Genomic DNA, 26,298 nt, shown 5'->3' with positions numbered 1-26,298 from the left:
TCTCTTCAGTTTGTAATGTAAATAAGAAATGGCAGTTAACAGGAACAGTGGAGATCACTTTGAGATGTGAAGACCAAGGAAACTTACAAGAGAACTGCTCTTTTGATTGCTAGAAAAGCAAATCAAACCCCTCATTTGACTGCAGAAGGTGGTGCACCGTTCTACTGTTCTGACACCTGCACAAATATGACCTTCATGGGAGAGTCATGAGAAGAAAACTCAGACACTTGCAAAGGAACGTCTAAACAAACCTGATGTATTTTGGTCCTTTGTGCTGATGAAGGTTTTGGCTGCAATGAGCAAAGGTATGTGTGGAGATGAAAGAGTGCTGAATTTCATGAAAAGAACACCTCTCCAACTGTCAAGCAAGTGGGTGGATTGATCAAGGTTTGGGCTTGTGTTGCAGCCAGTGGCACGGGGAACATTTCACTGGTGGAGAGAAGAATGGATTCAATTAAATCCCAGAAAATTGTGGAGGCAAACATCACGCCGTCTGTGATGGTGAAGGTGAAAAGAGGATGGCTTCTGTAACAGGATAATGATCCTAAACACACGTCAAAATCCACAATGGACTACTTCAAGAGGCACAGGCTGAAGGTTTTGCCGTGGCCCTCACAGTCCTCTGACCTAAACTTCATTGAAAATCTGTGGATAGATCTCAAAAGAGCAGTGCATGCAAGACAGCGCCAGAGAACGAACGGGCAGAAATCACCCAAACTAGAATGGAAAGACTCTTAGCTGGCTTCAAAGTGCGTTACAAGCAGTGATACTTGCCAAAGGGGGCGTTAGTTCTGCTTCGGACCCTTTTCTGTTATTTTGAGACTGTAAAAGATTGAAATACAAAAGTAATCTTACTGAGAATATTAAAGAAATATGTCACCTTTAACTTTATGTTATTTGGAAATGTGGTCATCTTTTACTGGCTTAGCTATTTTATAGTCACAGAAATTTTGACCAAGGTTTCCCAAACTTTATATATACGTCTATATACTTACATACACCTGTGTGCGCTTTAATAGTCCTATGAACACACAGCACTCATGCGAGAGAGAGAGAGCTGCTATCATTGGACCACCCTGTATAAATATAAGCTGAGTGGGTGAATGACTGGATGAATCAATCAATAACATATTCTCTCCATTGGTGCCCCTGGAGTCTAAATGACAAAGACATGACCTGGGATTTTGTTGGGGCCTGCTGGTTGCAGTGTTGGGTAGGTGAAGCTCCGTGCTGCTGTTTTACCTGCTGTTGCACCATCAGCCTAACACAGTCCAGCGCTTGAGGAATCACTGTTATTGAGACAAGCTGTCAGGACCCACTGACTGGGAGGAGAGACGGAGAAAAACAATAACACTGCGAGAGAAGGGCAGGGGCAGCACGGGAGCAGGGGATAGCTCAGGGGAATGCGATTGAGACAGAGAGCGCAACTGATGCATAAATTCAGCAGTGATGTTCGCGACTGAATTCTTGACATGTTTACCTTGAGACATGTTGCTGTGTAACAACCCTCCACATTGTCAATTTATTATAACCTTTAGATCACTTACGCACAGCACATATGTACAGCCCTTGAGACGCCACACGTGGTATTTAAGGAGTAAGCCTGGAGTCGGTGGACTCTTGACACAGAGGTTGTTGATACATGTAATGTGCATGAACGTAAGAAGCTACATATGTGGTTATCTGGATTCGGGTGCAGCAGAATCGCTGTTGTTCACCATCATGCGTCTTACACTATTTCCACATGAGAGCGTTCATTTGGATATGCCTGACAGCTTCAGCGCTTCACGTAGCTCCTCTGACTCATGGGTGAGTTAATGCTCACATGGAGATTGAAAATGGGCCCTTTTCAAGTTCCTTATTTGAGCATCTTTCAAAAAGACAGCTTTGTGGTGGTCATTTCTCTCTGCCTGCAGGTAGTGTGTGAGTGGAGTGTATGATGGGAGAAAACTGTATGATTGAAGCTTGTGTCTCTGACTGAGCTGTCACTGTCTGCTGAAAGAGGCTGTAAATCCTACCTCAGACATGCTCTGTGTTAATAGACTTTTTATACGCGGTGTAAATGACAGAGGCTGTAGTTTATGGTCTTATTCATATATATATATATATATATATATATACATATACACACAGATGCAAAGGCTTCAGAGACTTGTGTGTGTGCGCGCTCACTCTTTACAGCTCCTTCCTGCTCAGGCCCAGTGCATGATGACACAAATGAACCCCAGTGGATGAGATGTAAGATGTCAGCATAATTTAACAGATTGTTTGTTGTTTATATGGTCCACTGCAGACAAGGGATTTTATGCTTTCAGGATTTTTTTACTACAGGTGTTGGTGTGGGTGCAAATAATTAAATGAGGATTTCCTTTTTTTTTTGTTTCCTTATGGACAAAGTTCACTTATCAGGCACTTATGAGCAAACAGGACAGGAATTTTGTACATTAATAAGATTGGATATTCTTTCTGTTGGATTTGCTAAAAGTATGTGGACTTAAATTTCTAGTTAATGTATATTTTCTAACTGTAATGACTTTTCTAATTGCCGTGTAGTTTCAATTAATATGGTCAAGTTACTAGAACATCAATTATATGCCTTTTGTCCATCTCTGGGCCAATTTTGAAGATCTCCTATTTGCCACTGTTACACACAATAAATAGCCTTTCTGCTATATACATTAATTTAAAATCTACTTTCTTAAAGCATTCTTTCTTTTCGTTTTCTTTCTGTGTATTTCTTGCTATTATTATTCTTATTATTTAGAATAATGAGTTATTGAAAAACACACTGGTTATCCACTAGTGCTCAAAATTCAAAGTTTGATGCCAAAGTTTGACACCTTACCTGCCTCATTTTGCTCTAATGCCACACGATACGTATCACTGTTATAAAGCACTCGACATCCAAAGCATTTGAGCAGTTTTAGAGGGGGGTGTGTTGATGATCCTTATTTTGGCTGGCAAGCTTCCAAATCACCACTTTGGTGCAGAAAGACTGTTAGTGATCAAGTGAGTTTGGGAGGCAGCAAGTAATCGAGTGAGTGAATGAAAGAGTGAATCTTTGTGTGTGGATCCATCACACTTTTGTCTCGTGCATTTCAACGATGTCATGCATTCTCTTCAGCTATAGTAATGACAGAAATACTGCATGTTCCAGAAAGCTTGCTGAGAAGCTTTTCAGGTGATGCTCGCTTACATTTAGGTGCTAGACAACTTGGTTAGATTTAGGAAAAGATCATCGTTAACAATCAATATAGACTCTTGGTTTCACACAGGAATCCGGTCCGGTGTGTGTGATCCACTGCTCTCCCCCAGCATCCACCCTTAGACAGACTTTTTTGGCCTTTAATGCTGCATTTATCATTCGCTACTGTCATTATCGCCCCCTGCTGGTACTGCGACTTCATATACCATCACACTGACGCGCTATCCTCCAGTGGATCTGCAGATTTATTACGGGCCTTGACATGAGACTGGGCTGAGAGAGCAGGGTTCTCAAAACTGTGGGGCGGGTCCCCTTGGGGGGGGGCACAGAGCACATGTAAAAGGGTGGTGGATGACCAGGAGGAAAACAAATTATTAAAACTGCGTTGAAAGATGATTCAAGTATTGAAAATAACCTTTTCGCCTTTGACCTTTATTTCACTAAAATTCAACGTGGATCCTTTTTATTAGTTTCTTCCCCTGACGTTGTTGATGATTAATAAAAATTCTGGGGTGTGAACTTTTTTCAGCTTCTGGAGATGCTTGAGGAAGTGTGAGAATCGCTCCTGTAGTGTATAGTGCAGGTTAGCAGTAGGATCAGATGTAGCCGGCAGACACAGTGGTGAAGCTGTGCAGCGCTGCCGCCCATTTAAAAAATGATCAAGTGGCTTACACAGCGCTAACACAGTCTGAAAAACTTTGAATGCATCTGTTTAACCTGATTAACAATACTAAACTGTTATTCCTGTTGTCCTGTAAGTTTCTGCTTCGAGACAGACGACTTGGGCAGCACATCAGTTATTATCATCATTAACAGCCTCCTAAATAAAGCCTGTGTTGTCTTAAAGGTCACGAAGGAAGAGGGGAAAGTCACCGAGAGAAAAGAGAGGAAGGAGGCGTTCCAAGCACCACCTCCTGTCATCATGTTCTCAGGTTCCAGCCTGAACAGCTCCAAGGGTCTGCGGAGACAAAAGAGGGACTGGGTGATCCCACCAATCAACGTGGCAGAAAATTCTCGAGGACCATTCCCTCAGATGCTCGTCAGCGTAAGTGACAGATTTGATGGGCCGCATCGCTGATTTGTTCTGAATTTACAGCTGGGATTTCTCGAGGGCACTTCACGGCTAACACTGATTGTGGGTGTGTGATGAACGGTGATAAAGAACAGAAACACATTAGCATAACTGTTTTGTTCTCCATATCCTTGCGGATGATTATGTTGTGTTCCCCTGATGTAATTATAGCCACAAAATCTTAAGGTATTTAAACAGCCCTGATTGGCCCTGAGAAGTTTTCCCCTCAGACACAGAGCGGGCTCCAAAACAGCTAAGCAGCTAAACTCTCCCACAGTGTGAGGTCCGTTGGGTTCACAGTGAAATGAATGATTATTTCTGCTCCTTCATGCATCCTTTCTTTCCTTTATCAGGCCATTTCAGAAAGGTTGCCCGAAGTTCAATACTATTTCTGTAGCTCCTTTATAACAATACAATTTGTCACAGAATCCTTAGTGAAGCCATAACTCTGGACCTCCTGTGGGATATAAGGAGAACATATGAAAAGCTGCTATTTACAGGCCTAGAGGAGGAGCAGAGTGCCACATCCTCTTTGCCCCAGTAAGAACATGATATTTAAAGTTCTCCTCCCCTAAGAGCTCATCTCTGTTCATCAAAATTACATATTTAGTTTTTTCCATGACAAAAATCCCTTCGTGCCTTAAAATGGCTCAGATGCAGTTCGACAACTTTGCTTTCGTTCAGTATGCACGGTTATATGAATATGCAAATAGTCCCCGCCTCTTTCCCAGCCGACCCCTCTGCTGCTCGCCTGCAGCTCCAACGTCCCTGCTCACCTTCGACTCTGCTCATCAAACACACAAACCTCTGCTTGTTTTCTCTGCTGGTAATGGAGGAGTAATTCACGTTCAAATGGAAACCGATTCTCAAAGAAGAGTGAATTGTACAGGAAGTCGATGATTCAGAATGTTCATGTATTTTATGCATCGCTCTCTGCAACATTAGAAACCAAACGGTAATAGGTGACATTAGCCTTCTGCTTGACTATATTGTCAAACGGCTAATAATGCGTGTGATACGGACAGCCCCGCCCTGCACATTGATGGGATTGGTTCCTTAGGTATGTGTCGGCAGTTCCAAAGCTGAAATGCTCAGCCATGGCGCTGACTGCTTTTTTCGCTCATGATATGTCTTGTAGCATATAAAAAACATCTCACGCACATCTTAATAAGGTTAAAAACTTGAAAACAGATAACACACAAGAACATTACCCACCCACTGGTGTACAGTGTACTCTTCAGCATAGGTTTCTAGGGTCATCTGTTCATAATTACTTCGGATTGTTGAGAAGTATGTAGGCATAAATGAGGAATATTTAACTGGAAATGAGAATCACTGAGGTGTCATGAGGGTCCCGTCACTGCTGTGATATAGTCAAGGAAGGGTTGCCCTATCTTTTGAAACCTACTTGCTTTCCCTGACATCTGATACCAGAGTGTACAGAGTACATGGAGAAAACTCAGTGAGCCAGCCATATCTCTTTATTCCAGGACCGTAGGAATGTTTAATTGCAATGACGGGTTCATACTGAACTGACAATGTCTTGCACTGCGTGAGAGCTTCTTACTGTTGTCACCAACCTAGACTAGTGGTATCTGGATTAGGAGCGAGATCACATTCGTAAACTTCTGAGTGGAAATGAAAAATGTGGCTCCAAAATTTGTCGAGTCTGCTGCAAAAACCAAAACATATGCGCCAACGTTCCATTGGATTATTTGCATTCAGTACAAAGTGATGACGAGGATGGATGAGGATGGACAATACGAATGTGATTTAACACGTGAATGATGGAATCTATGGGTGACCTTCTACAGGATTAAGTGGTGTCTTCAGTTAATTGAGCAAGAGTGCACGCTGTGAAGATTAGAGGGGGGCTTTAAACGTAAATAAATCAGAGGTATAAACATCCATGTCTGAAGAACCAGGAATACACGTAGTAACACCTCAGCTGTTGGTGCCTAATCGTTATTCAATGGACCTCTCCTCATTTAGCATTCAAGATTGGAATGTGGCAACAACAACTGACTCCCCATCACAGCAAATTTCATTTCTGCAAAAGTGCTCATTTTGATAAGTACAAAATATAAAAACAACATGGTGAGAGTTGGAGGTCGAGCCTGTACAAGCCTGTCTGAGAAAAAAAAAACATGAATAAATAAACATTTGTGTAGATGTGTTGTTGTGCGAAAGCTTGAGCTGCAGAGTGTTTAAAATTCAGAGATTCTGTCACAACAGAATGCGCAGTTTGCCTCTCTCATAGCAAAGCTCTCGACTCTAAGCTTGTGGTGCTCGCTGTAATTCATCAAAAAACATCATTCCAGGAGTCCGCTGCTTCATTCCCTGCTCCCACTTTCCTTCTCTCGTTATCTGGAATATCAAGCCATCGGCTTTTCCTCGCTATTTACTAAACTCCCACAGTTTATCTCTTTTGGGTCTTAAATTGTGCAAAAGAAGCGTTTTTTTCTTTTGTTTCTGTTCTTTGTTTTTCGACCGGATTTCATCCAATCCCCAGAGAAAAGCCTGGGGAGCTGCTTGAAGGAAACTTTTTTTATTTTCCTTTTTTTTATATATAGTGAAACAAAAACATCAAGTCAAAGAGGGGAGAGTTTGTAAGTCTTTGTTTTGGAGTTGCAGTGCTTCTACAGCTGGAGTGTGTCCCATCAGCCTGGCATGGTGTGGCACTCTCATCTGAGCCCGCTGAGCCCTTCAGTAGTGCTACACCAGCCATAAACTGGCCAGACAGTTCTGTTGATTCCATGAGCAGGTCAGAACCGGAGAGAGACAGAAAGGGTGGGGCATTTAGAAAGAGAGAGTGGGTATCAAAGGAACATTTGGAAGTGGAGTGTGCAGCCAAACACAATCCACTTTGTGCAGTAAATAGGTCCGTCAGGGGCTGGTGGATTTCTGAGAGTGGAGCGTTCAGAGCAGAGGAGAAGTGATGCGTGCTGATGCCTCTGTTGGGCTCTTAGGCTCCCGTCTTTCTCTTTAATGATGACTGGAGGGCAGGCAGGGCCATACTGAGAACTAGAGATTTTAACAAGGAGACAGCTCTGGGGGTTGGATGGCACGGGGATGATTTTGCCATACGTATTGTTTATGTGTTTACTCCAGCTTTGTAATCTCTTTGGTCCTCTGTTGAGAATTGAGGCTTTTGTGCATCTGTTTCATTTCCCTCAATCAAAGCAACAGAAAATCGAAGAGCTTCAATGTCATCATGAAGTCAGAACATTTGTTTTGCTTTTTTTTCGCTCTCTGACATTTAATATGTTCATCACAATTTCAGGTTTTATATGAAACATGATGCGAAACCAAGCTTGCACTGTTTCTGTCTCATCTGCTCCCCTGTCTCTCTCCAACTGCGCCATTACTCAGTGCTCTGTGTGCTGTGGCTGTGTGATGCCTCCCCTAATGGCCTGTGAAGTCAGTCTCTTTCCTAATGGGCTGTTCTGTCTTCCAGCGCAGCACTGAGTGACATGCAGGCAGCGGCCTTCCCCACCATCCCGCCGCTTTCCTCCCTGCCCTGACCAAGCTGCCATCAGTTGGACAGGCGGGGTGACAGCAGCCCTCACCTGCATCTCCGCAGGTCTGCAGGACTGTCACTTTGATCAGGCCGGCACAGGATCGGGCAGGTGTCAGGACAGAAGCCCTACTGACTGGCCTCTGAGCTTGCAGCCTGACATGGCTCGAGGGAAATGTTGACTGCTTCGATGAAGTCTTGGCAGAACTGTACTCCCATTGCTCTCTAAAGCCAAGACAGTGTCAGAGCTCAGTGTGATGTTATTGACTGCTTTTTTTATTAATAGCGGTGCTCAAATAATTACTCCCACACTTCAGACTCTTCTACTGCACATCAAGGTGTAGCTCTGTGGCTCTGTGGCTTAATATTGGAGCTAATCAGCCTGTCGTGCCAGTTGTACTGAATGCAGCTGGGTGTTAGCGACACAGGTTTCCCCTCATTTTTGTCTTCCCAGGTGATGGGCAGCAGTGTTGAGTTGATAGAGTAGAGCAGCCAGAAACTATACTCTAGTAGAAGTACTGTTACTTTGTAAAAACAAGTATTCAAGTCGTATGAAAAGTAGTCATCAAAATACCCGAGTTACAAAGTATCTGCTGAAAATATCAGTAGTGAACCTAATGAGAAAAAGGAAAAAATACCATTGCTCTGCTGTCTTTTTCCCACTTCTTGTAGCTTTTGTGGATATGACTTGACACCATTTCAACCACAGATGGTCTTCCTCAATTGAAAGTAAAGAAGCAATGAACTGTCAAGCCATCATGACCTATTTATATAATCTGTTAGATATACACCAGGACAATATGAATGAATAAATGATCAGTACAGTCACAAAGATGCCCACCATTAGCTCAAATATGTACAGTACGCTAGAAAGCGGGAGTGGTAATAGATTTAAAGTATGAAATATTATGATACATGTGCAATAACTTAGAATGAAGGCAAACAGGAAGCAAGAAACAGACGATGAGTCACAGAGGGGCAGGTTAAAATAAAAGTCCAACTTTTCTTTGTTCGGAAGGCAGGTAAGGGTCAAAACCCCGTAGACGGTCAGTTCAGACAAACAAATCCAATAAGGGGCCAGGCAGAGAATTGTCAAAGCGTGGCTCAGGCAGGCAGAGTCAGCCAGGCAGAATGAACACTGCAAAGCAAGGTGGATGCACACTAGACAATCTGGCAAAGACGGAGTGGAGATGGGCCAGTATATGTACAGCTAAGCTAATCAGGCAAATGGGTAGCAGGTGAGAAAGTTGGCAGAGCTGGTCAGAATGGTGGGAAAGGGGTTACTGCAGGGCAGGAAGGAGTGGCGAGACCTGTAATGACAGGGGGAGTTAGTACATGACGGGAAAACACAGAGCAGGTAAGTGACTGAATGTCAGGGTCTGTCTGACGGCGTGACAGTATGATAATGTGCACAGTGTATCCTACTAAACTTATCAGCATTAACTCAACAGGCGCACTTATTGCTCTCTGCCAGTTCACTGATACACTGACCTCAGACCAGCATTCACTCCTGGAGCTCTCTGCACTGTGCGCTGTGGTGTGCTAATATTAGCCGCTCATGGTATTTGAAAGTCATAATTAATCGGACAATGGAAAAAGAAAAGTGAGGCCAAGGATACTTATTCTCATCGGAATCTCCCGCTGTGCCGAAGGCCATTATCCTGCACGATCAGACGTGGCAGTGGTATACGATAACATAAAGCAGGCAGACCTGGGATCAGCAGACCACCAGCCTCTTAACATTATATCCAGAAATATGTGAATAAATACAAGTAGCGTTATGATTGTAGCAGATTAAAAGTTATGTTTTTTTCTCTAAACATCTATTCAAGTAAATGTAAAAAAAATATGCTGCATTAAAGCCACTCCAACAAGAACAATTTACTCATAAAGGTCGCTGGGACTCATTGCTACCTACTTCTGCTTACAATAGATGGTTATGAGTGGTGCTCAACGCTGAGCAAAAACACAAAATGAAAGTCTGGCAAAGAGAGAAACGGAGAGGAAACAGAAACACAAAACTAAGAAAACAAAGAGGAAGAGATCCAGAAAGTCTAAAGCAAAGAGTGGGGGGAGTAATTTTTCACAATAAACAGGTGTTCTTTGTCGTTCTCTTTCTTCTGCAGCCAAACAGCCATCAATAGCATGTAAGGGACATTGATTTTTCACAGAGGCTTTTTGAAACCTTCCATTGATCCACACACTTCTCCTACGGCAGAGAGGCATTGATTTCTTCTGCTCGGGTAAATAAAGACTCAACGTAACCACCGCCACCCCCACCACCCAAGTCCCTTAACCCCCTATTAGAACAGCCGTCAGCAGAAAAATGAACAAACCCCTGATGAAACAACAGTTTAGCCAAGGAGCCAGACGGGTTATGAATAAATGTTTGTCCAGTAAAATGCCTTTTTCATTGTGCTGTTCGCAGACTCTGGTCTGCGAGGAAATAACAGAGAGAGTGAAGGATGTGGTTTAGAGTAGCTGTTGCAGGTGAGTTCAGTGTACGACATTGAAAAGAGAAGTTTTTCCACGCTGTATCTGACTGTTCACACAGTTAACAGGCTGTAACTTGGTAGGCATTGAGAACATTTGAAGGACTTGGAGTAAAACATTTAGGGAAGCATGCTTATTTGCTGTATTACTGAGAGTTAGATGAAAAGATCAAGACCAATGTCATATATGAAGCTACAGCCAAAGTTGACTAGCCTAGCTTAGCATTAAGACCAACAAGGTGTTTCATTACGGCATAACTAAACAAACACGACATAAATAGATTAGCATTAGCTTTAGAGGTGCTGGAGCCAAGCTGGCTGTTTCCCTCTGTTTCCTTTATGCTGGCTTTATGCTAAGCTAGGCTAGCCATCTCCTGGCTGTAGACTCATATTTAATGGTTATGACAGTCGATCTTTTCATCTACCTCTGACAAGTATAAAATGTGACTTTACGCGTTGCTAGTTAGCTTCACCCTCACATGGAACTGGCTGAGGTGTGTTGAGACACCAACAGAAAAGAGTCTCACAGTCTCTTTTCATCCTTTTCTTGCCATTTATTTTCTTCTAACTGTTAACCTTTGCATCATTTTTGTCCTTGTCCTCTGTGTTTTCTCTTCCTTTCAGCCTCTCTCTGTTTATACCTGTTGTTGCATCACTTCTAAACCTCCTCTGCTCTGGGTAATAATTTAGTATTTGTCTAACAGAGATATTATTTTGACAGAGAAAACATTTATTTTGAGAGCTAGAATAAGGGATGTGAAAATGACTGCAATTTCAGCTAAACTGTTGTTTTATTGGATAATATTTCTTTGGAAGAGATTTTTTCTGTCTGCCAGCTGTCCTTGAGACGGAGATATCAGATATTCCGATAAAGTACGGCTGCATCCCTCAACAATCACAAGACATTATATTGACAGAATCCCATAGACAGAAACAGTAGCTCCAAGAGCAATACAGCAAATAAATGGGAACTTGTCTAAAGCCCTGTACAATTACAATTACAATTACAATTAGTCATTTGGCAGACGCCTTTATCCAAAGCGATGTACATATGAATTCACACACTGATGGCGCAGCATCAGGGGCAGCTTTTGGGGTTCAGTATCTTGCCCAAGGATACTCCAGCATGTGGACTTCCAACGCCAGGGATCGAACCACCGACCTCCTGATTAGCAGACGACCGCTTTACCTCCTGAGCCACAGCCGCCCTTTTATTGACTGATATGTAGAGAAAGAGGTTTGTTTGATATCATGCACTTAACTCGGCAAGTCATGTGTATGAGTAATTTGTTGTAGGTATTTATTTCCTGGTAGCAGCTTCAGAAAATATGTCTAATAAAAAGGAGGCTGCATGTTAAACAGTGCACAAAATACCGACATTTGTATCTGATTTCTGTGTTGCAGTGCATCTGGTTATGTTTATTGTACCCGCTGCAGCACCTGTGCTCCAGTTTCTACATCTCTCTCTGCGGAGCACGTTGAGAAAAGCGTTTTCTGAGCGGAATGAGAGAACTCCCCCCCTGAGGTGTCTGCCTTCTCCTCGCCGTACGTTTACCAGTGATTAATGACTGCTCCGCTTCACTGACAGACACGGCAACAACAAAAACACCAGAAAGACAGACAAAAAAGGGAAAAAGAAATCTGAAAGAAAGGGAGGAAACAAAAAGCAACATACTGTACAAGTGAGCTGGGGCTGGGGGAGGGGGGCGGGCAGAGACGGGTGGGCATGAGAACAAGAGAAAGCAACAGAAAGAAAGGGAAAGGAGCGAAAGGGGGAATGTAGGGCTAGACCAGGATTAGAGGAACGTCTGTGTTTGTGTTTAGGTCTGATAGACTTCCCGGAGAACTGCTTTTCGCGGCCTCTTCCCTCGAGTCTAATGAAGCCTTCTGGCATCTGCCGCCCCACCACCCGGCCAACGTCAGCACTGCACTGCACCGGCCTGCCCCCTTCATCTCTTTCCACTCTCTCCTGCTGAGACATAAGCTCACAAGCACACACACTCAATCACAAACAAACATACACATGCATACACAGGCAGAGAGAGAAATTACTTGTCCTACACAGGCAGCAAACAAAGGATCAGCAAAGCGCATGTGCCGCGTTGTTGCCTTTGTATATGCTCATTGTTTGGGGTTTTGTTTGGTCGCATTTCTGCTTTATCCCTGAACAAAGAGAAGAAAAAGCTAAGCCAGAAAAACAGAGCTCCATCTTGTTTTTTTTTTTTAACCTAGTCCACCAGAGAAACCACAGGATGGTGAAACGCAGGGATGCGAGTATTTAAGGATCACAGTCCGATCTGGAGCTCGGTCACCAGGAAACCACATCGCTGCCCACATGGAACACTTTATGAATGTGGAACTGTGCAGAACTCATTTTTCTGGGCTGAATAAATTCAGGCTGTGTAAACACTCGAGTGTGTGGCTACACTAAAGCCCCCTGCACTCTGAACAATGTCCTGAGAATCACACCACAGGAGACTGTGAGTGTCAATGCATTTTCACCCACTGGAAATACTCTGCTTGGATCAGGCAAGTACTGGAGCCTGAGTGGAGTGCGCAGGAGGCAGGACGTGACCATACACAGTATAATTTAATAAGCAGAAGGATCCTCCATGTCAGAAAAGTGAAGCCAATGCAGAAGTGTTTCAAACCTGCATTATTTGTAATGGCCAGCAGGGGGCAACTCCACTGGTTGCAAAAAGATGTCAGATTGTATGTAATCTTATGAGAAACTGACCCTACTTCTACCTTGATTTACTACCTCAGTTAACAGTTTCCTGATACGTTTATGGTCTCAGTCACTCGTTTCGAGTCTTCTTCAATACAACGGGATGTTAATTTTGTAAATTATGGTCGTAAATAGACGATAAAGCATGATAGGCTTTAGGGTGTAGCTTCCTTGTGATTGACACATCACTACCACAGTGTGTCCTCTGGTCTTTAGGTCGTCAGGTCCAATCATGACAGAGGTGCCTATCCTGCCCAGCTCCACCCTCTCATCTAATATGGTCACTTCTGGCACTACTTATTACACAGCCTATGGAGTCGAAAAGCAATCTATAGGCAAGATGTTTGAATCCCGACCGTTTTGCATCAGTCCCATGAGAAGAACATCGTCAACATGGCCTCTCGCTCACTGTAAATCTGGACAATAACCTGCTCTATTCGCACATGGGCATAATCTGACATTACATGGACTTTGTGCTGGGGTGCTGGCAGGTCCAAATGATGTGGATGTTTGTCTGCTCACGCACAGCTCCTCCAGGTAATGCCTAGATAAGTTCAGAGTTGCATGTGTGAAGGACGGTTAAGTCCATCAAACACATGGACTGTACAGGATGTTCACTGCTGTATATGTATTCAAGCACATTTTCTTTGGGGCTATGTTTTGTAGTCTTCCAAAGTTCTTGTGCGCTGCTGAGATCCTTTTCTTGGCAGGAGTACAACTGCAGCACACATATACTCACTTCACACACACACACACACACACACACACACACACACACACACACACACACACACACCGAATAAGCTCGATCAAGCCGGGGAAGAAAAGAAGGAAACAATAAACTTCTTTCAGATATGGGTGGACCTCCTGTAGAGTATGAGGAGGGAGGAAAAAGGAAGGAGAGACCTCGGTAGACTCTGGAGGAAGAGCGCAAACAGTCAGGTCAGCATTTCATTTGCACTTTGTTTTACTTAGTAACACATCTTGACCAGTTTTAAACTCTTGGCTTTTTATTTGATTTCACCTCCCGAAGAATTCAGACAAGGTATTTTCTTTCCAAACCCCAGCTGTGAGTTTTCTTCCAGCACAAGCAAAACCCTGTGTGGAGACATTGCAAATCATTTGGTTAAATACACATTTGATACAAATTTGATATTTACGGATTCTCTGTTTTAGCTATGGAGCCTCTATGGATGCCAATGTCAAACAGTGGATCGGTCAGTCGACCGCTTTGGTCCAGACTGAAATACATATCTCCACCACTATTGGATGGATTGCCATGAAATTTGGCGCAGTCATTTGGGTACCCAGAGGATGAAGCCTGCAGACTTTCAGGATTTCCTCTAGCGCCACCAGCAGTTGTTTTTGGATTTTAGTTTAACATACATCTAGAGCTATTGGCTGGATTGCAATGACAAGTGTGAAAAAGAAGTATTCAGATATAATGACTCTTCATTTATTTAAAGAAAAGCCTGCTCTTGTAAGAGCGAGGATGAAGCTCGATAGCCAGCCCTGAGTTATGATGGCACGAGTAGAACACCCGAGGAAGCTGAGAGTGCTTTACATTGTTACTCTTGCTAATGGAGTCTTATGATGGAGGAACATGCTCACCCTTGTCTTTTTTGACAGGTCACATCATTAATGAAACATATGACCATAAAAGCAATTTGACCATCGTCTGAATAGCGTGAGACTCAGGTATTCAAGAGAAGAGGTGAGCACCTGAGGGCACATTAATATCTCATGCAAGGAGGTGGTCGAGGGCAATCATGAAATAGGAAGGGAAGAGCTTTAAGGATTCTTTGACAGCTCCATTTCTGTACGCTTTGTTCTGATTCTTGTGTCTCCTCAACAATCCACTGTTTTTCTAAGAGCCAGGCCTCCCAGTCTTTGTACAGTCGTCTTGTCTTGGCATATAACAAATACTGTATGAACTTCATTTCCTCTAATGAAATTAGTGAGATCAATGTAATTACATTTATCAGCCCCAGGAAATGGAGTCTCCTACAATCTCCTGGTATTGACGAGGAAAATAAATTGTTAGTACATTCATGTATTTGTCAACAGCATTTGGCCTTTGTTTTCTCCTGTGTTCAGGGAAGTGAGACTGAAATGTAATTTTCACTGTTTAATATCTCATTATTTTTAAATTAGTGGCGTGAAGTCCCGGTAAACATGTTCATCAGGCGCATTTTCAGCTGCAGCTTATTTTTCAAGAGAAAATTTTCCAGACTTGGCCTTGCTGTGCACACCCAGGCCCAGAGCTGCTACGACTAAGGCTTTACAGTAACAAACAACAAAAAACCCCTGCCTCAGCCACCCACTCACTCATACGCGCACAGACAGCACAGACGCACACACATAGAGATAAACACACACATGTTCGCAAATCCCCCCAACACATTCCTCTCTGATATGACATCAGGCAGCACCAGGCGGGCTCCCTCCTGGGTTCAGTTGGTGTTAAATTAAACAGTAAATCATCTCATCAAAAGACACAAGAGTTATGTGTGAGTCAAGGGCAACAGTTCTGGGCTCTTTAATAGGAGATGAGGAGGACTTTATGAAGGAGATAAATAACAGCTTAACAAACAGCCTCTGTCTGGTCCCCTGGAGGTTGGCCCCAGCGACCCCGTGGATCAGTAGGATGAAGGAGAGCCAAGAATCTCTATTCCTCTGAAGACATGAAAAAATAATGTGCAGTGAAATTGGAAGATAGATATTCTGAAGGGGTCTCAGGGAGGTGGGGACCAGTGATGAAGCTAGGGGGGCTTGAGGGTGGTTGTGATTGTCGGTGATATGAGACAAGGTCGGTCAAATAGAAAGGACAGGTTGGCAGTCAGACGGATAGAGGAACAGAGTGACAGTAGAGCAGAAAAGTAAAGGCAGAGGAAATCACGCAGGCAGAGAAAACGACAGACAGGCAAACATGGCCCTTGTCCCATCAGGTAATGCTTTACCCCCACCTCCGCTCATGAATGTTTGCATGTTTGCCTGTGAGACAGCTCTTACAGAATCAAATCTAATTCAACACAAAGCAACAGCATTTAGCAGAAATGAAAGAATAAAGTCATTTGGTGGGGGGAAAGTCCTTGGGCGTGAGATTGAATTGAACCGAAGCGCTTTTGGATGCTAGTCATGTGATGAAGGATTCTAACCTCACCTAATGTGCTTGTATTTTCCCATTTTCCCCTCTTTGGCTCTTTCTTTCCTGGAGGTAAAATGTGAGGGAAATCAAAATCGAAGCCTGCAGTAGAATAAAGTGATCCTATTTACTTTGTCATTTACAGTGAAAGGCCTTAGTCAGGATCTTTTCATGCAAGCATAATGGATACTGTCATGGGGTGATGGTGTGTTTGTATGCTGGTAAACCCCCACCCCCCCCCACCCCCACCCCCACACACACGAGTACAGACAGACATGAAGATCTGGTTGAAGCAAACATACCTCACCACTGTGTATGTGTGTAATAAAATTCCTCTCTGTGCAATGAAACGCTTTACAGCATCTCAAGATGAAACCGCTCCTAAAATAAACAGTTTAGCACCAGATAAAAATTTGGCGGTATTTTATAACTCATCTTTTAACTTTGCAGGTTTCTCATTGCTTCTCGCTCATGAGCATTTCCGGCCAGTACTCCCTGATGCTGCTTTGCACATTTTTATTTGCTCCTCATTTTCAGGAGAAAAGAACATTTCCTCCTAACGCTCTATAAAAGCTTTAACATCCCACATTGTTCATAAAACCAGAATGATGCATAGCTCTATGCGCAGCCCCTGGCATGGCGGCATACAGGGACGATGTTATGGTTCATCTGAGGCTGTGCAAAACGCTTCTTTATATAAGGTGATTTGTGCTGGTTGCTATGTTGTCAGTGTCATTTTAAAGAGGACTCAGCGTCAAGCCAAGCGGCTGGGGCGGCTGGTGCTCTTCCAGATTGCCAGCAGTGGTGTCTTGATGACTTCCGGGAATAGAAAGCGGTTCACAGGAACTGACCTGTGCTGGCTCCGATCCATTCTCTGATCTGTATCAGTCAGGGCATGACAGGCCAGCTGCTTTTGAAAAACCTAAAACCACATGTACATCAGCCATCTGTGTGTCATCCTTATGATACACATGCTTACGCTCGAGCAAAAATGCACAGGCGTGAATCCACAGGCGCAGATGCATGGCTGCGCGAATACACACACACACACACGCACACACGCACACCTCCTCACTCTTCCAAGGTTCATTTGTCAAGCTGACAGCTGGACTCTCGCTGAGGTGGAGTTTGCCAAGCAGAATCCCTCGCTTGGTTAGTGGGATCCAGAACATCCTGGGAAACATTCTGACACGCACTTAGAGGCTGCGGCGTGGCCATGTATGTGTGCGTGCCCGTGCGTGTGCACACGAGCGAGCGAGTGTGTCTTTGTGTTGTGAATGTGCAACTTTTCAAAACACCCAGCAGCAGCATGGCAAGGTCCAGCCCCTCTTCAGTTTCTGCCTGTGCTTGGCAGGGGCAGGCTTGGCAGGGAGCAGCCCATTTTGTCAGGCTTCCAGTCAACATCAAACGTGCATACTGCTCCCGCCTCTACCTGAACACCTTTCCTCCTTTGCCTTTCCACTCACATCTGGGTCCTTAGACATCTGTTTACCTCATGATACCTCCGAAGTGTTTGCCCCTGTAGGCTGGAGGAATGTACTGTGTGCTTTTCCTTCCAAACAACCCTTCAGCTGTGTCCACTGAAAACGTGTCCACGCAGTGATGTAACTGGATGTTTCTCTGACCAGACTGAAAAAGACAATGCGAGGGAAACTTATTCCAGCAGGGTAGGATACCAAAGAGGTCACATGTCTCGTCAAGAGGGAAAAAAACTCTATCCTGTCCAATCAAACACGTCCTGGCAACTTCTCTAAACTTCCTGTTTCCAGGTTTCCAGCCAGCAGGGCTCATGCTCTGCTACAGAGTTGTGCTGATGCAGTCAATTCACAGCCACTTTCATTTTCCCCCTCTTACTCTCACTCTCCTCACTTTTTCTTCCCTCCATTTTCCCTCTAGTCTGCATTTCTCATCTTCACTGCTGCCTGATGGATTTGGAAAGTGAGAAGAAGAAAAAGAAGGAAGGGTGAGGGAAGAGAGGGAGAAAGCTGTGTATGAAAGGTGGGCAGTGGAAAAGTGTGTGTGTGTGCATGTATTCAGGTTGCGGGGGGGGGTGGGGGTGGGGGGGTAAATGGCTGGAAAAAGTGCAATAGCAGCAGATTTCGTGCCACTGTCCCCCTCTCTCTCTCTCTCTCCACTTCTCTCTCCCGTACAAGTCTCCAACACTCTTCACTCTAATTACCCAGATTGGTTTTCCTTGGGATGAGGGGACGAGGGAGGAAAAGGGAGTATCAGGAGGTCCTTGATATTGTCCTTGTCAAAGCCTTGGGGAGCGACTTGAGAAGTCGTTCATGCATCCATCCCACTCCCGATTTCACAATTTAATCAATCCCCTAATGAAAGAGAGTGACAGAGAGGGAGGGAAGGGTAACAGTGAGATGGTAGCCCTCACATTCTAACCCCGCTAAGCCAAAGCTAAGGGGTGCGGCCGCTCTTTGTCTGCCGCTACAATGGCTGCCTTATTTTCATTCTCCCTGCCTGGAAGAGGGGAGTGAGGAGGGCAAGTCATTCCATTGTTACCTTCAGAGAGAATAGCAGCTCTAATTTGCCATAAGCCCGCACTATTAAAGACCAGACTCCTTTCACACTGCAATAATTGGAAAAGTCATTCACTGCTTAACTTCCATTACTCCATGTTATTTTCACTAATGTGGAGGAAGGTCTTTTAATAATCTTACCTGCATCACTTCTAGCTATCATTCAGATGACACAAAAGCACACAGAGAACACTATCTCTCCATCTCATTCTGTGGCACACTCACATAGAGCGCTGCGCCAGATAAATCTGAAGACACATCTTCTGGGCCCTTTGTCCTCCCTGTCCCCTCTGTGAATCTGAAAATGGCATTCTCACATTTTAGTGCAGACGGGTAAAACTGAGCTTGTCAAAAGCAATGACATTAGCCTGTCCAGTTAAAAAGTACTTTTTCTCATTTCTGACTCTCCAATACAGGTGTTGGCAGGAAGCTGTATTTATTTTGATTTTGTCAAAGAAACAATTTGACCTCTCATGAGGCATTTATGAATCACAATAAAAATCATTATTTATGCAAGTTGATCTTGTCAGAAAAAAATTCCCTCAGACTAATGACTAATTCATGAGTTTGGCTGCAGAGAAACGCAGTGTAGGTGACTGAGGGGAGCTGAGACTTCGCTGAGCAAACTAACTTTGAGACACAGGAGCGCATCATTTTGTTGTTTGGTGACCAAAACAGAAGGAAGAAGAGATTTAGCCAGTTGTTTTGGCATGAATAAATAACAAGACTGCTGACATGAGCAAGAGTCTAATACCATGAGCTAATTGCTAACATCAACATGCTAACATGCTCACAACTGCAATAGAGTTGTGAAATGAGAGGAGCTAATTTTAGGTGCCCCAGTTCCACAAGTAAAAGTTCCATCAATTTTTCTCAGAGATAATGTTGCGTGATTCACAGCTGGAGCTCTCCCAGTTCAATCATCTGTCCAACATATTGCATCTACATTAAAAAATATCTGGTTGTTTGATGAATAGAAGAACAAGCTTCTAATGTAAACCTACATGATCTTTTCTTTATCCAGAAAAATCCTGTGTTTGCAGCTCCATGCTAACATGCTGATCATCATGTTAGTTTAGCATGTTAGCATGCAATTATTTGCTAATTAGCATTATACAATAGATACAGCTGAAGCTGATAGGGATGTTATCAGGTCAGCAGGTAACGACAAATCAAAAAATTTTAACTGATGAAGAGTCATGGGGTCTCACCTCTAGAGACCATGAATGTTGGTAAGAGCAGCAATCAAATCAATAATTTTGAAGATATTTCAGTCTGGACCAAAGTGGTGTACCGACCAACAGAGCGGCCTTAGCATCCCTCGAGCCAAACCACTGTGTAAAACATTAGACTGGATGTGCATTGTTCTCACTGTTAACACTGCTTTCAGATTTAATCAAGTTGCACTCATGTTCTTAACACTAAGCCACAGGTACATCTGTTCATGCAGACTGCATGCAGTCCTCGCCAGCTAATGAATACAAGATGTTATGCTGTTTGTGTTTTATGTTTAAGTTAGTGAGTGCATTTTTGAAAATCCCAACTTCAGACCGAGATACTCAACATCAATCCTGTCCTGCCGTTTGAAGAGATACAATGCTCGACATCAAAGCCTGAGCAAAAGTCTGTTTTAAAAAGGCCACAGGAAAGCTTTTAATGCAGACACTTTGCTGACTCACAGCAAAACACACAAGGTGTCTTTTTATCTTTGTGCGTGCAACAGAGTGCATTTGACAGATGGCGTGCGTGTGTGTGATATGCAATGCCACCTAAAAACCTTTCTCTTGTAGAGGCTCTTTCCCTTCAGAGTTAACCAGTCTGTTTGTGACCTGTTGGCCAGTACCTGCATTTCTCGCCTGCCTTTTAGGCTTTACTGTACTGTTGAAGGAACACGTCTCTGTTTGTTCTTGTCGGCATTTGTGTTGGTGTAGCTATCCCTGTTTGTTGGGCTTTAGAGCCATGAAAGGCCTGGCTTTCAGCTCTTTGCGGGTTTGCTGTGACTTTGCTGTCTGCAAATGACGGTTTCTGCTATCCTACCGCTCACTGAACCAGTGTCACTCTCTGAAACAGCGGCGCACTACAGCACACCTAATTGGCACACTCGTGACAGGCCTCAGTGTGTTTGTGCCTGTATGTTTCTTTTTATGCTTGTGTATTACATACTTAAGCCAGATAGTGGTATGTTTTACTTTGAAGATTTTTTGGAACTCAAAGCACCTGAATTCAGTTTGGCTGCATTGCATTGCACTGTTTTTTGTGTTTGTTTTTACAATTGTGCATTTATTACAATATTCATATAGACATTTACATGCATTTGAATGCATTTGGTCATATGGTATATGTCTTGCAGTGTGCTATTTATTTTTGTTTTGTTTTTGTATGTTTTTAAAGCCTTACGGTAAAAATGACTCTTTATTCATCTTGGTGTGTCTTCAAAGCTTCACAGAGGCACTCTACCAATCCTCTGGAACTGTCTGGAAGATATACGTAATGCACAAAGCTGCAAGACAATTCTAGTTGAAAGGACATCTTCCTTTTAAAGTGTTTGGAACTGAAGGTTTTATATAACTAAATGCAAACTGATTTCAGGAAATGTCTGGCTCACGGTATTTTTAGAGATGAGTCCCAATGTGGTTTGTGTTTGCACCATCCTCTGGCATGAACAGTAACATGCGGTCAGTTTGTTTCCATGTCCAAACCACCGTCAGCCACATCTGTTTTTGTGCTGTCTGATGTCATCAGTTTCAGTAAATCTGACTAAGTAAAAGCAAAATAGTCATGAACATTAAGGCTGTTCTCTATTAACAAATCAATGCATGGTTTTATGTTGTATCCAGCGCAGAGAGAATATCAGAAACTAATCCAGTGCATGTGGATTTTGCTTCAGTTTTACTGAATGTGACTTTGATGCAGCCTGAATCTGCTCTGACTGAAGACAAAGCAGCCTGAGTGCACACACTAAAGCCTCATATCAAAAGAAATTGAAACTGCCTGTTCTCCCAGGCAGCATTTTTGAGTTTGTGACCACCACAAGCCTTAGCGTAACCACAGTGTGAACAGGCCTGCAGACAGATCTTCACAAACCCCCAGCACACCATCAGCGGCACATTTTAACAAAAGAATGCCTTTAGTTGTGCTTTGCTTGTGTCTTTTGGGTGTTGCAGATGTAGCCGTTATTTATGTTCTTTCTCCAGGAAAGTTTGACCATTGTGGCACCAGCTGACTTAAACAAAAAACACAAAACATGCATAAAATACCCTTCCCTCACCTCTGAACCAATTTTGTCACCACACAAGAATCTACTGTACCGAGATAGTTGTATAATTTGTATCGTAATTGCTACAATTTCACCCACAATGCCGCGAGAACATTATAGCATTCATATGGTAATTGCAGTTCTCTGAACATGCTGCCATACCTGTACTTCAAAAGCTTCCAACTATGGGAAATATCGAATATAATGTGCCGTAAGTATATATGGTTAAAGCCATTATACCTATCAGAATATACATGTCTACAAATTATACATGTACCAACTCACTCAGGAAAAAAAGAACAGCAAGCACGTCATTCTTTTGTTTGTACGTGTCAGGTAGCCTGCAGCTTCAGGAAGAAGTACTGTCCATCAAATTTAGAGAACTAGCACAGAGCAATGCTACTGTCGTGCTTGGGTCTGAAGTGTGCTCCATCTGAGAACAGAGAATAAACCAATGTGTACTGTTTGAAATGATCTTCTCATGCTCCGGTTTTGACACCACTCCTGGTTTCTGAATGAGGTGGACTGCTTTTTAACATGATGGATGGATTGATGGGAAGTTTTAAATTAAATTGGTCACTCGTTTAGTGAGATAATCAATCTGGCTGGCACACATTCACCTCCTCATCCATCATTAATACAATAATCTCTCCTTTCTATATCCGTGTTTGGTTTGGGAAACACAGATTGCCTCCTTTAGCGTTTCTGTAGAAACAGTACGGCGGTTAGTTCTAAACTTCTTTTTATCGTTTCTTTCCTGGTAGCATCATTTTCACAGCGCCTCCATCCTCTGGTGAGGACAGACCTGCAAACATAATGAGTATACTGGCATCGACAGCATCTGTGAACACAGCAAATTCTATTTCGAAATGTGTATACTGCAGCCCTAAGCCTCTCCATGTTCCTCCCCTTTGTTTACATATAGCGCCTTCTCTTCTAATCTGCCATGGTGAGAGTTGCGTGGGCTGAGGAAAAGCTTGAATGCTGAGGCAAACAAATGCAATGGTAATATGCTCAGGAACGCTCTGGTATCACACAAAGCAGAGAGGCTCTCCATTGCCTGAGTTTGAACTTGAAACACCCAAAAAAAGAGACCAGCCAGGGTAACTCGGGCAGAGGTCCCTGAGGTCATGTTAGTGACCGAGCGGTAGAGACAACTGCAGTATAGTGCGTTATAATGAACCATTTATTAATTGTTCATGTGTCGCTCATGAATGCTAAACTGGAGGACTTAAAGTAAACTGTTACCGAATTGCAAATTAACTTAAATATACATAAACAAAAGTGTTATTCCACAGTCCTGGTCCACAGACTGCACATGATGAAGGTCAGACAAACCCCAGACTGACAGAGCACCAACTCACAACAAAGAAATGTATGTTGATGTAACTAAATCTCCTAAAAGCTCTCAGTCTGCAGTTGCAGCCATTGCAGGCTAAAGATGCTAAAGGTAGCTTTTCATAAAATGGCTGAATCCGTTGGGTGTTAATGCTTATTTTGTAACTGTATGAGCTCCGTCCCCACTTTGACCCACTGACCAGAAAAAAAAACCCATGCGCAGTGAATGTAATCTAACACTTGTATATCTACATGTATGTATATATATCATGTATTGCATTCTCATGTACTTATAATGCAATCTATTATCAATACAATGTATTACAGAGCAATATGATACTGCCTTATGAAACAGTCCACTGACAGTGTTAAACCTGCAATAACTGCTTGAGTTTTTTGTCACTGGGGAAACACAACACTTACATATTATCGCCACTGAAGTTGATATGAATAATTTGTTAGCAAACACCTGCTTTTTTACACATTCAGCAGATACAAAGAACTGTTTGCATTAGTTTATTGTTGAGTCGTGTTTCTAGCCATATGTTCAATATTCGCTCTCCTTTTAGATCTGTTTTACTTTCAGCCGACTCCTGAAGAAAACGTCTCTCTCTTTAGCTGCGTATCGCTGCACTATGTTCACCAGCTCATCTCTTTGTCTGTCTGTTTGGTGCTGAGCGGGTAGCATTCATTGGTTTTTTTGCTGCAAACAGCCAAAACGACGCTAGATGAGTAGTAAGAGGGACCAAAACTGTAAAGTTGGCCGGAAAACCAAACCAACAATTAGCTAAAATTCACTTAGTGGAACCAATAATTCTGATAAATCTCAGCGTTTCATCACCACGAGCGACCCCTTTCACATCCAAGTCGTCATGTGATCCATTTTCAATATAAAGATATTGATTGTATTATTACTGCCTTAACCTTTATTTTTGACTCCAGGATTTTCATTCATCTCTGATCATTCGAGGCTTTAGTCTATGGTGGTGTTTCATGGTTTGTCCTTATATTTAAAGGTGTTTCTAGTATTTTTTCTGCCCCCATGCATGTTTATGGGTTTGGATTAAATGCTAGAAGCATCCTCCTCTGTTGGATTGGATACACTCTACAAGGGTCCTGATTCATGGTCACTCAGAAAACAGCACTACTCCTACTGTGTCTTTTATACTCACTTATTACATACTTAACTACTTATATCCTCGTACATATCTCACACTAATGTTACCCTGTCTGCATAGACAACCAAATCAATACTTGTAATTTGGATTAATTTCACGTGAACCTTTGTCATCGTATTATTAAAATACATAATTGTGTATATCTACAAGATGAAGCGCAGTCACACATCTAAGTGGTTGTAGTTGGATACTTTAAAGTGTTAGTTAACATGAATTTTTAAGTGAGAATTAATTCCTCTGCACCCCAGTAAGTGTGGTAGAACGGCGCTTCTGTGTTATTCATTCCCCTCTCTTCATCTCCTCTTCTCTGTTTTCCCCGAAGACCCGGTAGCATGATAATTTCTCATTTGATTCAGTTTTGCCTGGCAGAAGGGAGCTAAGCTCACTGATAAGATCTCCTTAAGAACCAGACAAGTTGTCAGTAATGAAGGGAATTGCTTTGATCCGTCGACAAATAGGTCATTTAGACAGTGTCTGGTTTCTGATGCCGGATGATACAGTCATGCCTCTCTCTCGCTCTGCCTCTCTCTCTCACTCACACTATCAATCTGTCTTCGCTGAGCGCTCCTCGTCCACTCCTCCTGCCCTATAAGACACACATGATATCAAGAAAATAGAGGGGAAAATCGGGGGGGAATGAAAAAAAAGCACAAGCTGTTCTTGATTATGTTTGGTGCACTTGAAAATGAATTCCTTTGTTATTTATTACCCGCTGAAGACAATATGTGCATGCGTGTGTGTTACTGTGTGTTATTGTGTGAGGTGCAAGATAGCAACATAGCAAGAGAGAGAGAGAGAGTTTCCCTCTTTTCATTAAAGGAAATGAAAAGTACTTATGCAGTTATGAGAAGCTCCTCATGCTCGTCTCATGCTGGGCTTTCTTTCCACACATTCCCTCCCTTACTGAAGCTAAAATGGCAGAATGACAGTAAGAGCGGCACACTATTGAAATGACATCCCGCCTGTCACAATATTCTATGATAAAAGGAGGAGACTGGTAATATGCAGCAAAAGCTAGCTGATTCATTTCCTTGATGTCCATTATTGGATCCCTTAATGCATAGCCAGGTATATACGAATGCATGTGTTATTATAGGCATTATTAACTCATGAGCCAGCGTGCACGCTTGAATGTGCAAATGTGTGCGCATGCAGCCGTGCATAAATATGTGCTAGAGACAGGTGAGGATAAGGATTCTGGCAGCGTTCCTCAATAGTTTTAAAAGCGTTTACGTGAACGTTGTGGGAGGGAGAGCTAATTGGCTGGAATGACTGTGGAAACGTGCAGCTGAATCTCTTTCCCCCCCAAGCAGGATGACTTGGAAACGGGTGGGAAATCAGGGGGCGGGGAAAACCCAAATGGAATTATGGAGAGCTATCACTTCCTAACTGGTGAGGATTTATACGCCACTGCCAAGGCCAACGGATTGAAGTAATTTCATTTTTCATGCATGGCTTCTGTCCCCACGGAGACCTGAAGCAAAGAAAGAGAGAGAGAGAGACATGAGAGAGTACAGCAGAGGGGAGAGATGAGAGGAAAGGGGAGGAGTGGGGATGGGTGAGAAGGAGCTGGGAGAAGAGAAGGGAGCGCAGGGGAAAGGAGAGACAAGGGGAGGGGAGGAGAAAAGAGGGATGAATGAGAGGGGGAGACAGTTTGTCAGTCGGATGTGTAATAATTGCTTGTATTTTCTAATGCGACAGGAGAGGTGGATGGAGTTAGTGTGCTGCAGTCTCTGTGCCTTGCCCATAGAGGAGGGTAATGGCAGTACATTGAGAGTTCAGACGAGTTGCTAGCTGGATGTTCGTTAGTTTGTTGGTGTTTAACGGGTAGAG

General features: G+C 43.2%; 1 protein-coding gene across 1 annotated transcript in view; it reads left to right on the top strand.

Annotated features, from left to right (window-relative positions):
- Positions 1-26,298, top strand: part of LOC143326924 (cadherin-4-like) — a 228,192-nt gene that overhangs the window by 164,048 nt on the left and 37,846 nt on the right. The window contains exon 5 of the mRNA XM_076740975.1: positions 4,053-4,250. Within this exon, the coding sequence (XP_076597090.1) occupies positions 4,053-4,250 (198 nt within the window). The remainder of the gene's footprint in view (positions 1-4,052; positions 4,251-26,298) is intronic.

Source organism: Chaetodon auriga, chromosome 10 (assembly GCF_051107435.1).
Source record: "Chaetodon auriga isolate fChaAug3 chromosome 10, fChaAug3.hap1, whole genome shotgun sequence".
Classification (NCBI taxonomy): Eukaryota; Metazoa; Chordata; class Actinopteri; order Chaetodontiformes; family Chaetodontidae; genus Chaetodon; species Chaetodon auriga.
This window is presented reverse-complemented; position numbering and strand designations above follow the sequence as displayed.